A 12,626-nucleotide genomic window follows, 5' to 3' on the forward strand; every position below is an offset into this window, starting at 1 on the left:
CGGGGGCAGCTGGAGTGCATGTCTGGAAAGGTTACAGGACAGTAAGACACCTTTCTGTCTTTACAGGGAGACTATGAAGGGGAGAACGTGGAGTTCAACGACAGGAAGGTAGGTGCTACAGGGCCGGAAGACCGCTCCTCGGGGCCTGGGGGTCTGGGGGCCAGCGGGGGACGGGGGCTCGGGGGTCACGGCACTGCAGCCCCACATCTGAGCGAGAAGGTTGGTGAACTCACCTAGTTGGGCTGTTTTCCTCTCTGATTCTCAAAAGCATCCTTGGCAGGTTGTCCGAGCGTGTGAAGGGAAGGGACGTGCCCCCCGCCTGCCCCTCTTTCCCGCACTAATCTGCACTTCCTCTGTCCTTCCTTCCTGCACTGACCCGGCCAGCTTAAAACCCGTGTCCCACCGGATCGGTCAGAACCTCCAGGGCTCTTTGCTGACATTTGGCCTAATCCTGCCTGTCTTCCAGGAAAATAAGTTTGAGAGCCACGGGGCCAGCCGCCTGGAGCGCCCCAGACCCCAGCAGCTCACGGGGAACACGATGGATGGTGGTCAAGCCAGTGTTTCTCAAACTTACTTGACCTGGAACCCTTTTTAATGGGAAAGTTATGGAGCTGGTGTCCCGTGAGACACACTTTGGGAAATGCCTAGTGATCCTTTATTCTTCAGTGGTTCTCCCTGATTCCACCCACCCAGGCTCTCAGGAAGCTCTGCTCCTGGACCCACCCCACCTCCGCGCCACCACAGCCAGTTCTCCTCCCCTCGCGTGCCCACACCCGGATCCCAGCCTCCCTGCCTCCACATGAGCCTCTCCCAGCGCCCCAGCAAGCCCTGCCCTCCCTCACCCCAGGGGGCAGCCCTCCCTGGGCTCTGCGTTCCTTTCAGCCCCCCTTCGTCCCATCTCTTGCTCCCCAAGAAGGGATCCTTCCAAGGTGCTGGGTGGGGATGTGTCCCTGAGAGCCTCACAATGGAGGCCTTGTCCCAAATTGCAAGGCCCGGGAGACTCTGCGTGTGGAATGCTCTCTGTTGCCACCTTCCTCCAGCCCCCCATATGTGTTTTTAAGCCTCCGGTACTTGATACAACTCGCCCGCCCGCCCGCCCGGGAATCCAGCTGAAGATGCTATCTGATTTAGCACAAAAATTACATATTTGGTTATTTTTAGTGTAACATCTGGCATTCGTCTGAGAGCCCGTGACTTGCAGATCTCCTCCATCCCGTCCACGGGCCTGCCCTGCCCCAAGCCTGGCCTCGGAGCCCAGCCCCCTTTCGTCCCTCTGCAGCCCTCTGCCACTGCCTGATGCCCTTCCTCCACAGAGACCCTCTTCGGACCATTTAGCCTCCAGGTCCCAGGCCCCTCCGCCCTAATCTCCCACCCTCGTCCCCAAGCTCCAGCCGCACTGCCGCCTTTCTAGTCTAAAGACGACTGGGCTGACGGTCACGTCAGTGCCGAGACTGTCTCATTCAGTTATTAGCCGGGAACTATTTACCGGGCACTGTTGTGTGCCGGCCCAGCAGACAGCTCCAGGTTCATCCAGACCCAAAAGCTCTCTGCCTGGAATGCAGCCCACTTTCCACCCCCCTCTCCTCACTTAGTGTTATGTCCCAGCAATGAATACAAAGCCTGGTCCATGATCAGGGGGTATTGGATGAGTGGATGGATGGATGGGTGGAGGGGTGCAGGGGCGGATGGAGGATGAGTAGTGGTGGGTGGTTGGAAGGAAGGAGAGAAGGAAGGGAGGAAGCGGAAATGCCCCCGACACGTGTTTGTGTCCTAACTCAGAGAACTCATTCTCCCATGGTCGCTGCATCTAAAGTGATCTGGTTCTGAGTATTCTGCTTTCACAATGACAAAATCTGCGGCATCCCGTCAGTGGCAGGAGCCCCAAGTGCCCGAGGACAGAAGGGGGGACGTAGCCGCGCCAAGGCCCTGGTCCTGTGATGCGCTGGCAAAGCGGGGGCACAGTCGGGTGATTTCAGCAGAGGCAGGCCTGGGCCAGGGCTGAGCAAGGCCATAGCTATTGGCCTGATCTTTGGGCCACAAACACTCGGGGCCTCGGGGCCTAGCGCTCCTTCCTCCGGGACTGGGGGGCGGGAGGGTTACTCCAGGTGTGGATTGAGGTGGCCTCATTCCTGTACTGCACTGAGAGCCACGGGGCCCTGGCCCATCATTCATTCATTCATTCATTCATTCAACAATTACTTACCGGAAACCTGTTATCTGCCCTGTTTGAGAAGCTGGGGCTGACACAGACCAGACAAACCTGGTGCCCCCATCCTAGGGGGAGACAGCAAGGGTTGAGCACATACACAGTAATTAAGGACAGCGTCAGTGCTGGGATGGACCAGCCCAGCCACATGGGCCCAGGTGGGAGGTCTGGGCAGGAGAGATGCCGGTGGAGAGAGCCAGCATCCCCCTGAGGTCCAGGTGCTGGAAGGCTCCAGGGTCACAGTGACCAGAGCCACCGGTGCCCAGCCGACCTGCCCCAGGGCCCCTGACACCTCCCACCTGCTCACAGACTGAGGGGCCCCCAGAGTTCCGCCAGCCATAGCCGGGAAATCGGATGCTTGATTTCCTTTTGCTGACAGTTCCAGGGTGATTGATGGTCTCTTCTTGGCAGGAAGAAAAGTCCGCCGAGGTAAAGTGGTTTACGTAGAAAGCTGGAGTGTGCCCCCATCTGCCACATCTCTCAGGGGATGGTGGCCGGCCTGCTGTGGCCAGTCCCAGCGGGCAGGCCCGGGAGCAGGGTGACCAGCAAGATGAGGCCAAGCCTTCCAGAGGGTCTGTCTGTGCCTCCCCTCCCCCGCGGCAGTCTCCACTCCCTCTCTTTCCATCCCAGCGTCTCTCCCCTCCTCCCTCCCCGCGCCCTCCATCTCCCTGATCTTCCTCTGACGCGCTCCCGAGCTGGTCTATGGTGTAAATTTCAGCTGAGGGGAGGAAGCCGCCCGGTTGGTGACTTGTGGCGGCTGCTTTGCTTTTCCAGAGGTGCTGCGCGATCTCATCAGAGTTTGCTGGCTCAGACCTCTCCTTTAGAGAGTAAAACCGTAGGCTTTGGCTCCTTGTCTGCGTAATCAGATAGATGGCACATAACAAGCCCCCAGCACTTCACTTCACAAAGCATGAGCCCGTCTGCGTCCACTCTGTGACCTGGGAGGAAGGACAGACTCCTTCAGTATCGAGGAGGTGATGGAGCTCAGAGGGGAGGGAGTTTGCCCTGGATGCCCAGCGGGGCTCAGAGGGGGAAGGCCTGGCTCAGATCACCCACTCGGGACTCTGCCCAGGACGCCGACTCCAGACCCAGCAGGGCCACCGTCCTAGCAGGGCGGCACGGCTCCAATTCCTGGACCCCTTCTCCTCTGAGATGGGGGGAGGCCCTGCCCTGGGCATCCCAGTTCCTTACCCAGAAGCTACAGAGGCTCCCCCACCCGCAGCCAGACTTGCCATTAAGTCTTTCAGAACTTGGAACCGTGCTGAACACGTCCCGTTTGTGCCACTTACAGAGAGACCTAAAATCTAAAGAAAGCTACTCTTACAAGGATCAGAGCAGGCGACACCCAGGATGTTGACGGCAAGGTTCGCTCATAATTTATTAAGAATGCATTTAGCTTTTCTGTGTTATTTTCCTCCCTGTTTTTTCCTCCCTGCTTATTTTGTCCCTGTGTGCTGACTTTTGATGAAACACAGCACTTGTGTTCTCCTGAGTATTATTTTCAGAGCCGCAGAAGGAGAGAGGAAGTGGAAAAGTTTGCTAGAAGGTCATTTCTAGGGACCCCTGACTCTCTGGTCTGTGGAAGCTGGCCCCGTCCCCGTGAGCCTCTTACACATTTTTAATTTTCAGAGACTCAATTGAAGGCATCTTTGTGCATAGAAATCCATCCCATCAGCTCTGGATCTTCGAAGTCGGCGGGGGAGAACGTAATATTAGCTCAGGCTGTTAGGACAAAGTACCAGACTTAAACAGAAGACATTTATGTCTCACAGCTCTGGAGGCTGGAAGTCCCAGATCCAGGTGCCGGCAGGGTTGGGTTCTGGTGCAGGCTCTCTTCCTGGCTTGCGGACGGCCGTCTTCTCACCGTGTCCTCGCACGGCCTTTCCTCCGTGTGTGCACGTGAAAAAAGAGAGCTCTGGTGTCTCTTCCTCTTCTTATAAGGACACCAGTCCTGTCAGGTCGGAACCCTGCTCTCATGACCTCGTTTAACCTTAATCACTTCCGGAAAGACGCAGCCTCCCAAATACAGTCAGGTTGGGGGCTAAGGCTTCAACCTATGAGTCTGGGGGGACCCGTTCAGTCCATAGTCTAGAGTATTTGGGGCGATGATATAAAAGGCGGTGTTGGGGGGCTACAGCAGCATCTGTATATAGGAGACCCCCAAGTTTTTAAGTCTAAATATTAAGAAAAGGAAAAAGGGTGCGAGCCAAGCTTCAGTGTACGGGAGAGACCTGGGGCCCATGGTGAGATCTCACGGCTGTCCCCCGCCTGCTTCCTGCCAGCAGAGATGGGCAGCCGAGGCCCTGGGTCCCCAGCTGGGGCCCAGCTCCCCTCCAGCCAACAGTGTCACCGTAGGCTTTGAGTTAAGGTTGGTAAGGCATTAATTACCCACATGCATGGGATTTCTTTATTAAAACCAGCAGTCCTAACCCAGCGTCTTCCCGAGGACACCCTATCCCCACGCGTTCGTACAAGGCTTCCAATCGCCGAGCTCATTGCCATCCTGCCCAAAGCCTGGGGCGTGATGGGGTGTGGAGATGTCATTTATTTCACTAAGCTGTGTTAATCAGACAGCCCATCTCAGGAGACACACATCGGGCTCTCTTTGCGTCCCGTGAGACTTTTAAAAATCGTACCACTGGTACTTCTCTGCTGCAAAGCCTGGTGGGGCCGTCTTTTTACAAAGAAAGTGAGGTGTCTGACAGCGGCAGGCCATCTGAGATCAATTCCAGATCAAATGGTGAGCCGTGAGGACTCTATAATGATGCCAGAAGTTTCTTTCCCATCCCCGCCGTCGCCTAAAAACATAAGCCTATTCCTCCTCGGAGGGCCCGCCACCACCCGTGGCTTCTTCAGGGCCCTTCCTTACCAGAGCTGAAAGTTTGGACCCGTTTTTTCGTGTCCGGCTCCCTGACCAGAACGGGAGCTCCAGGGCTCAGGGCTGTGTCTGCTGTGCTCAGCTCAGAACCCGGCGTCCACCACGGTACCCAGCACGGGGCTGACCCTCTGTACGTGTCTGTTGAATGAACGAATGCCGTAGCTGTGAGCGGACACCTCAGTCCAGCGGGGGCCCAGCAGCTGTGTGTTCGGGGGAGCAGCCTGGGCGCGTTACGTTTTCCCCAGCCCTTCCCCACTTCCTCTCTCCCAGCTCCTGTACGAAGAGTGGGCGAGTTACGGGGTCTTCTACAAGTACCAGCCCATCGACCTGGTCAGGTGAGAGGGGACGCCGGGAGAAGGCCCGATCGGATAGATGCCCCCGTGCGTTTCGACTGTGCTGCGTGTGCAGTGCACGAGGGCCCTGCTTGAACTTGAAGAGCTTGTGCAGGAAAGCCAGGGTCTCCCGGCCGGACGGGAGCCTGGCTGAGCCTTAGATAGCGGTTTATTCACATTCACCGCAGGAGGGGCTCTCATCTGCCACAGTCACCGTCTCCCCCTAAATTCACAGGCCGGCTTGACCCAGCCAGGCATCTGGTGTGACTTCTTTCTGCGTTGAAAGGAAGAAAAGAGCTGCCTGGGAATTTGTAAGCATTGCCCCTCTGGGCAATGCGTCCTCTCCTGAGGGGACCCCCATCCCGGGGCAGGAAGGGGCGAACAGATCAGGCAATGGGTGTGCTGCTGGGGACACGTAGACCAGAACTCAGCCCATCGGGGAGCCAGAAGCGCTTAATATACAGAGTGATCGGTTCTCTCGGTGCCTCGGGGCTGGCGTTTATTCCTGTTCTTAGGCTGAACAGGCCTGGAACAGAGCTGACAGCCTCCGGGCCACATCATGCCCTTCAGCGCGGGCATCGCGAGCGGAAATGCTCCCACCTTCGGGGCACAGTAGAGAAGTGCTGGCATAGGGAAGGCAGAGAGCACCCCAAACCTGACAGCCTGGCTCAGGGGCCCCCAGTCTCTGCCTCTTTGGTTGAGAGAATCAGGGGCCCCCGCCATGAGCTGCTCCTCGCTGGGGGGGAGGGGGTACGGTGTAATTCTTTTCCCCCTGGTGTGGATTGAGAGTGCGTCTCTGTTTGGCTTTGCCCTGCGGTGCAGGAAGTATTTCGGGGAGAAGATTGGCCTGTACTTCGCCTGGCTGGGCGTCTACACCCAGATGCTCATTCCCGCCTCCATTGTCGGGATCATCGTTTTCCTCTACGGATGGGCCACCGTCGATGAGAACATCCCCAGGTAGGCGGGCAGCCCCTCTCTCCGAACACACCCTCATCTTACTAAGGAGCCACGTTCCGATGACTGCAGGAGCAGAACTCCCCGGGACTCGGGCCCCTCACCCCGACCCCCGCCCCGCCGTGCACCCGCTCAGTCCCCCCGGGAAGTCACAGGCCGGGCCAGGCGCTGTCAGAAAGAGAGCCGCCCAGTCCAAAGGGTGTCATAGCCGTCTGAGCGCGTGGGCGGCCTTCGCAGGCACGATCGCCCTGGGAGACGCTTTATTGTCGAGAGGAAGACATAAAATAAATATCCAACTCCTTTTCGTTCTTTGAAGCTTTTTCTCCCCATTTAGTTCTTGGTCATCGTGTGACAAGAAAATTGACTGCTTCCCTGTGCGGTCAGGAAATGAGACGGATGACCATTTGGAGACCTCGGGGCGGTGCACTCAGCCAGCCGGGCCCTGTGTCCGTGCCGCCTCCCCGGTCCCCGCGGCTCTGGGAAATGTTGCGACAACAGGGCCGTCATGAGAGCTGACCTGGTGCCAGAGGCCCCGGTCTCTGAACGCAGGGCTGATAGCCCTGCTACTGTTCACCAAGGGGTAGGCCAGGCGTGGGGGGCTCTGGGAAGGAGGCCAGGACCCCAGAGACAGCCCGGCGTCGTGCCGAGTGTGGCTCTCCCAGAATGGCAGCGAGGACGTGAGTCAAAGCAGCAGGAGCTTGAGGGCACCGTCTCCCCTCTTTTCTAGCGTTTCCTAGACTTGCTGATACCGACCCAGGGATAACTGATTGTGTTATGAGTTCAGGATTTCAGGCCTAACTTCCATCAGGAACGCCGTGCCGATGGGCAAAACACGGGATAGCAAAGGGTACGCGCCCGGCCCTGCCTCTTGGGAGCTGGCGGTCTGTCGGGGACAGTCCCGGTACATCAGCACGGGTTACGTTTCTTACAGCTCAGCCCGGTGTCTCTGAAGCAGAGCCGTGGTTTAGACAATCCATCCGTGGTTCTGATCAGAAAAGAGCCAATGAAGGAGTCCTTTACTTGGTGGAGAAACTGACTCCTTAGGACTCAGCGGTGCAGAAAGGCCACATCCACTAATTTGGTGCAAGTGATTTGTGAATACATGAATAACACCTAAAATATTCCACCCACCCGGAATCAGAACGTTAAAGGAATCTGGCCTGTGTCCCTCCAGGGTTATTTTGGGCACAGGCAGGAGAAAGCTTGTCCCTTTGTTTGCTAATGACACGAGTTCACCGTGCTTGGGTTTGACGAAGGCAGAGATCAAAGTAGCCCAGACGCAGAGGGGGACTGAGTGGAGGGTGAGGGGCCCCCCCACGGAGACTTCTCCCTCTGCCGTCCTGCCGGTCCTGGAGGGGAGGCTGGGCTGGTGGCCTCGTCCAGGATGCTCTGCCCAGGCAGGCGCGGGCTCCCTGACAAGGACGCCGACATCCCCAGGCCAGGCCAGGCCAGCGCTGTCACACAGCCAGGGATGCAAACAGCATTTACTGGGAATGCTGGAGCCCCGTCTGACCTCGGCCTCTCTCGCTTGGTGCCTTGAACAAAGCAGGAAGTGTGCATTCCCCTTGGAATGTGGCCCAAGCCAGTTTGTAGGATAGCCAGTGCCCCCTGCACCCCCTGCGCCCCGCACCATGCTGCCCTGCCGCCCCTGCCCCTCTATTTGCCCCAAAGAGCAGGTCCACATGGCTTGTCTTTATTTTGGCTGAAGGCAGTGAAGGGAGAGCCTGAGGGTTTAAAACCAGCAGCAACAGGCTTTTTGACTGGTTGACGTTGTTTAAGCTGGCAGGGAGGAGGGCTGGGTAGCCGTGGGGCTCACAGGCTGGCAGGGAGGAGGGCTGGGTAGCCGTGGGGCTCACAGGCTGGCAGGGAGGAGGGCTGGGTAGCCGTGGGGCTCACAGGCAGGCAGAGACGTGGGCTCTGGCCCCCCGGCCCCTCCCATCCTCGGGGCCCCAGGCGGCACCCTGACAATGGTGGTGGGGGCCTTCCATCCACAGGTTCCCGGAGAGGGGCCGGGGTCCTGCACGGGTGGGACGTCCTGCCCCTCTGCCTTTCAGGAGAGAGGAAGCTCAGGGAGGGACAAGGTCAACAGAGAGAATCCCCCGTTCTGTCTGCAGGTTCCCGGGGTCTGTACTGGGTCACGACCCACAGATGCATGTGACCCGGCCAAGAGCCCCTCGTGAAAAGCCTAGGAGGGTGCTTTGCTCCCGGAGCCGGGACCTCTTTCCTGGGGCCGGGAGTTGTTGCTGCTTTAGAGCAAGGAGGGCCGAGGGTTCTGCCTTCCTCCCGACGATGCTGGGAAAGCTGACCAGGCCCAGGGACAAGGCTCCACTATTCCCACAATAATGCTGGTGAACAGGAGGATGAGCCCCAGGGCCGTTCCGAGGGCTTCACGTGCGTTCCCCTGTTTCATCCTGCTAACAACCCAGTAACACGGGTTCTCAGGGAATTCCCTGGTGGTCCAGTGGTTAGGGCTGCGCTCTTTCACTGCCGAGAGCCTGGATTCAATCCCTGGTCGGGGAACTAAGATCCCATGTGCTGTGCAGCGCAGCCAAAAAACAAAAACAAAACCCCAATATATTTGAATAAAATGCCATGGCCTTTTAAAAACAAAAAATGGGTTCTCTGTTCTCAGCATCCCCATTCTATAGATGGGGAAACTGAGGCCCAAGGAGTTGGAGCAACCTGCCCAAGGCCACACAGCTCACAAGCGGTAGAGCTGAGATTCAAATCCAGAGCTGGCTGGCTCCCGAGTCCACGGTGCCCTACGGCCTCTGTGTGCCTGTCCCCGCCCCACACACACGTGCACACAGGCACACACACGCGTGCTCACACACGCACTCCCCCAGATGCTTCGAGGCAGCAGCTGGTCCATCTTTCCCTCTCCCATGCCTGACACCGTGCCTGGCACAGACAGCACGTACACAATCTTTTAGTAAGTCTTTGGTAAGAGTAACTGTGAGAAGGGAATTGAGCTGAATGCCCGCAGTGCTAGCAGAGGAGGGTCCCTCACAGCCTCTCAGCAAGTGTTTCTCCAACACCGAGGGCTGTGGCCCAGCCACGATTCTGTGCATCCAGAAATTTTTTTTTAAAGCCGAAAACAACCACCCAATTCGGCCCCCTCCTCGATAGCCACCTAACCCTTGGAAATCAGACTCCTGCCCGGTGTCTAATAATAGCTCAGTATCTTGTCCAAGTTAGCAGGGAGAAGGGCAGGGCAGGGCAGGGCAGGGCAGAGGTGGCAGGGCCTAATTCTGGCCTCCCTTCTCATCTTCCAGAAGGAGAAACTGAGTCTGAGGCTAAAGGCCCGGGCCCGGGGCACAGAGGGCAGGAATAACCCATCAAGGGCCTGGGCCACGCCGCCCGGTCTCAGCAGGGAGCCCTCCTGTGGCCTCTGGGCATCAGCCGAGAGCAGTGCAGGGCACGGGCTTGACAGACAGAGCCCAGGGCTCAATCCTCACTCTGCTGTGTGGCCCTGAGCAAGTGACTTGCCCTCTCTGGGCTCTCCTCCTCATCTATGAAGGTGGGATTGTAATAGCCCCAGAGCTGCTCCAGGCCAGGCAGGCGCTCGGTGCAGGCTCCTGCTCACACAGCTAATGGCCCTTATCGTGGTTTTCGGTGTCAGTAGGAGAGAGCCTGGGTGCTGGGCGGGGCCGAGGAGGAAGGCCACGGGGCATCGCGCAGCTCCGCATCCCGTCCAGCCACAGCCCCTGGGCTCGAGCCCCAGACTCAGCAGAACAAAAGCCTGCCCTGAGCCGGCCTCGCATCCTGAACAGGAACTGCCCCTCGCTTTCCGGGTGAGCCCGGCGTGGTGGCTCCCCGACCCCGGGCAGCTCGTGGGTGCGTTCCTTCCAACCCAGCCACCCGTCTCCCGGGAGGCGGTCCGGGAGAACCCTTTCTCCGTCCGTCCTCTTAGGGGCCCAGAGTGCCCAGCGATGTCCTCAGGCTGGCACCCAGGCCTGCCCGGGGCCAGCTGTCCCGCGGCGTCCCCACAGGGACGGACTGAAGCCCGCGGGAACGGCGCTTAGCAGGTGCCAGGCCCACGGCCGGGGCTCGGGAGGGGCGTGGCGTGCTCGTGCCTTGACCCCGTTCCTCCTTCGGGTCTCCGGGGCCTTGTCGGGTCAGGACCTGAACGGCATTCACGCTTAGCACAACCTTGACGGTGCCTGGTTATCGGAGGGAGGCTGGCTGGGACCTCGGCTTCAAAGACGAACGCTCACCGGCCACACAGCAAGTCCGATGGGTCCACACCCAGGACCACCGACAGAAGTTGCAGGCTGGGTACAAAATGAACACGCAGGGCCCTGTTCAAAAATCATTAAGGCTTTAAGGGGGGACAGGGTGTGAAACCGAGCTGGGGCCCCTGTGTGGCAGCACCTGTCACACGTCCCTGAAGGCCACCCGGGATGGAGAAGAGGGATGTGGCCGCCGGCGGAAGCTGGCTGATGAGCCAGACCATGTCCACCACGGCGGGGACCCCCAGCGCTTTCTCCCACCCGACATGGCCCCGGGAGGCTCCGGTCCACGTGGGCCGGCAGGGACCCTGCCCATCGGCCAGGGGACTCTGGGCGGCTCCCTCTCTTCCAGCATGGAGATGTGTGACCAGAGACACAACATCACCATGTGCCCGCTGTGTGACAAGACCTGCAGCTACTGGAAGATGAGCTCTGCGTGCGCCACGGCCCGCGCCAGCCACCTCTTCGACAACCCCGCCACTGTCTTCTTCTCCGTCTTCATGGCCCTCTGGGGTAAGCCGAGCGCCGCCACCCCGTCTGTGGGGCAGACGCGGCTTCGGGTGGGTCCTGACACTCCCTCCCTCTCCTCGAGGCTACGCGCAGGACCGTTTGCCAGCAATGCACACGGGAGGAACGGTCAGCAGAGAGAATCCCCCGTTCTGTCTGCAGGTTCCCGGGGTCTGTACTGGGTCACGACCCACAGATGCATGTGACCCGGCCAAGAGCCCCTCGTGAAAAGCCTAGGAGGGTGCTTTGCTCCCGGAGCCGGGACCTCTTTCCTGGGGCCGGGAGTTGTTGCTGCTTTAGAGCAAGGAGGGCCGAGGGTTCTGCCTTCCTCCCGACGATGCTGGGAAAGCTGACCAGGCCCAGGCCCTGGGGCACAGCTCTCATTATCCCCCAGCACCCCTGCAGGTGTCACATGCCCATTTTACAAGTAAGGAAGCCGAGGCCCAGGGAGAGTTGGATGTGACTTGCCCAGGATCACCCAGCTCCTGAGGGGCCGAGGTAAGGAGTGAACATACGATTCCAGAGCCTGTGCCCTTAACCACTGGACTCCACTGCTACCTGGAGTCCAGGGCAGACGGCTCCTCCTCCAGGATTCTTCCTGAATCCAGGTCCTACCTGGTACCCACCTCAGGCTTGGGGGGCACGGGAGGTGGGTAAGTGGTGGCTGGATGCATTTCCGCCGACGTTTCTGGATTAACAGATAAGCCTGTTTCCTCCTCTGTGGCCCCGTGACACAGCCTTTGCCAGCAGGGCATTCAGGATTCGGGCACCCGTGTGCTGAGCCGTCCCCTGGGCACCGGAGCCCCAGTCTTTGCCCTCAGGGGCTCCCAGCTAGTAGGAGATGGAGCTGCACACAGAAAGGGCACAGGAGCCCTGGGGGAGGGAAGTCAGCTCTGCCCTTCCCTACATAACTCAACCCTCAGCTTCCTCGCCTGTGAAATGGGGGTGTGATAAGGATCAGAGACAGCGGGCACAAAATCTCAGCCAATGCTTAGCACGTACATGGCTGACTCTCAGTAAACGGTCCTGCCCTTGTGACCACAAACCACAGGCAGGGCTGCCTGACACACAGCGGGGGTGTGAGACTGAGTAAGGTGATGTGCCTTGCGTGTAGCGTGCGTACCAACCGGTATTTACTAAGTGCCTGTGCTGGGCACAGGGGAAACCGTGGGAGGAAAAACCACTGCATCCACTGACTTAGTCCAAGAGTCAGGAGGGCACGGCATGTGCAAAGGCCCTGTGGTGAGGGTGCAGGCCTGTTGAAGGAGCCTGCAGGTGCAGGGAGCAAGTGGGGGTGGGAGCAGGAGGACCCTGGAGGCCAGCAAGGGCCGCAGAGGACTTTCTGTTCTCACTGGGAGGACTCAGAAGCCGGTGCAGTCGGCCTGCTGTATCAGAAGTTTTCTTGTCTTAAACTTGAGTCAGAGACGGCAACTTACGTAAGAAGCAGCTGGGGAGGAGATAGAGGGAGGCTGACCCAGCTCTGACTGGGGACAGCGGCGGGGCTTTCGCTCAAGACC

The 12,626-nt window shown here is 59.0% G+C and overlaps 1 protein-coding gene across 9 annotated transcripts in view; it reads left to right on the plus strand.

The window, feature by feature from the left end:
* ANO1 (anoctamin 1) overlaps positions 1 to 12,626 on the plus strand; it is a 91,342-nt gene that overhangs the window by 34,799 nt on the left and 43,917 nt on the right. For all 9 annotated transcript variants that reach the window (XM_024133135.3, XM_024133138.3, XM_055079483.1 and 6 more), the window contains 4 exons: positions 67 to 108; positions 5,355 to 5,419; positions 6,239 to 6,373; positions 10,955 to 11,115. In XM_024133135.3, coding sequence (XP_023988903.1) covers positions 67 to 108; positions 5,355 to 5,419; positions 6,239 to 6,373; positions 10,955 to 11,115 — 403 coding nt within the window. The remainder of the gene's footprint in view (positions 1 to 66; positions 109 to 5,354; positions 5,420 to 6,238; positions 6,374 to 10,954; positions 11,116 to 12,626) is intronic.

The sequence above is a fragment of the Physeter macrocephalus genome, chromosome 18 (genome assembly GCF_002837175.3).
Source record: "Physeter macrocephalus isolate SW-GA chromosome 18, ASM283717v5, whole genome shotgun sequence".
NCBI lineage: Eukaryota > Metazoa > Chordata > Mammalia > Artiodactyla > Physeteridae > Physeter > Physeter macrocephalus.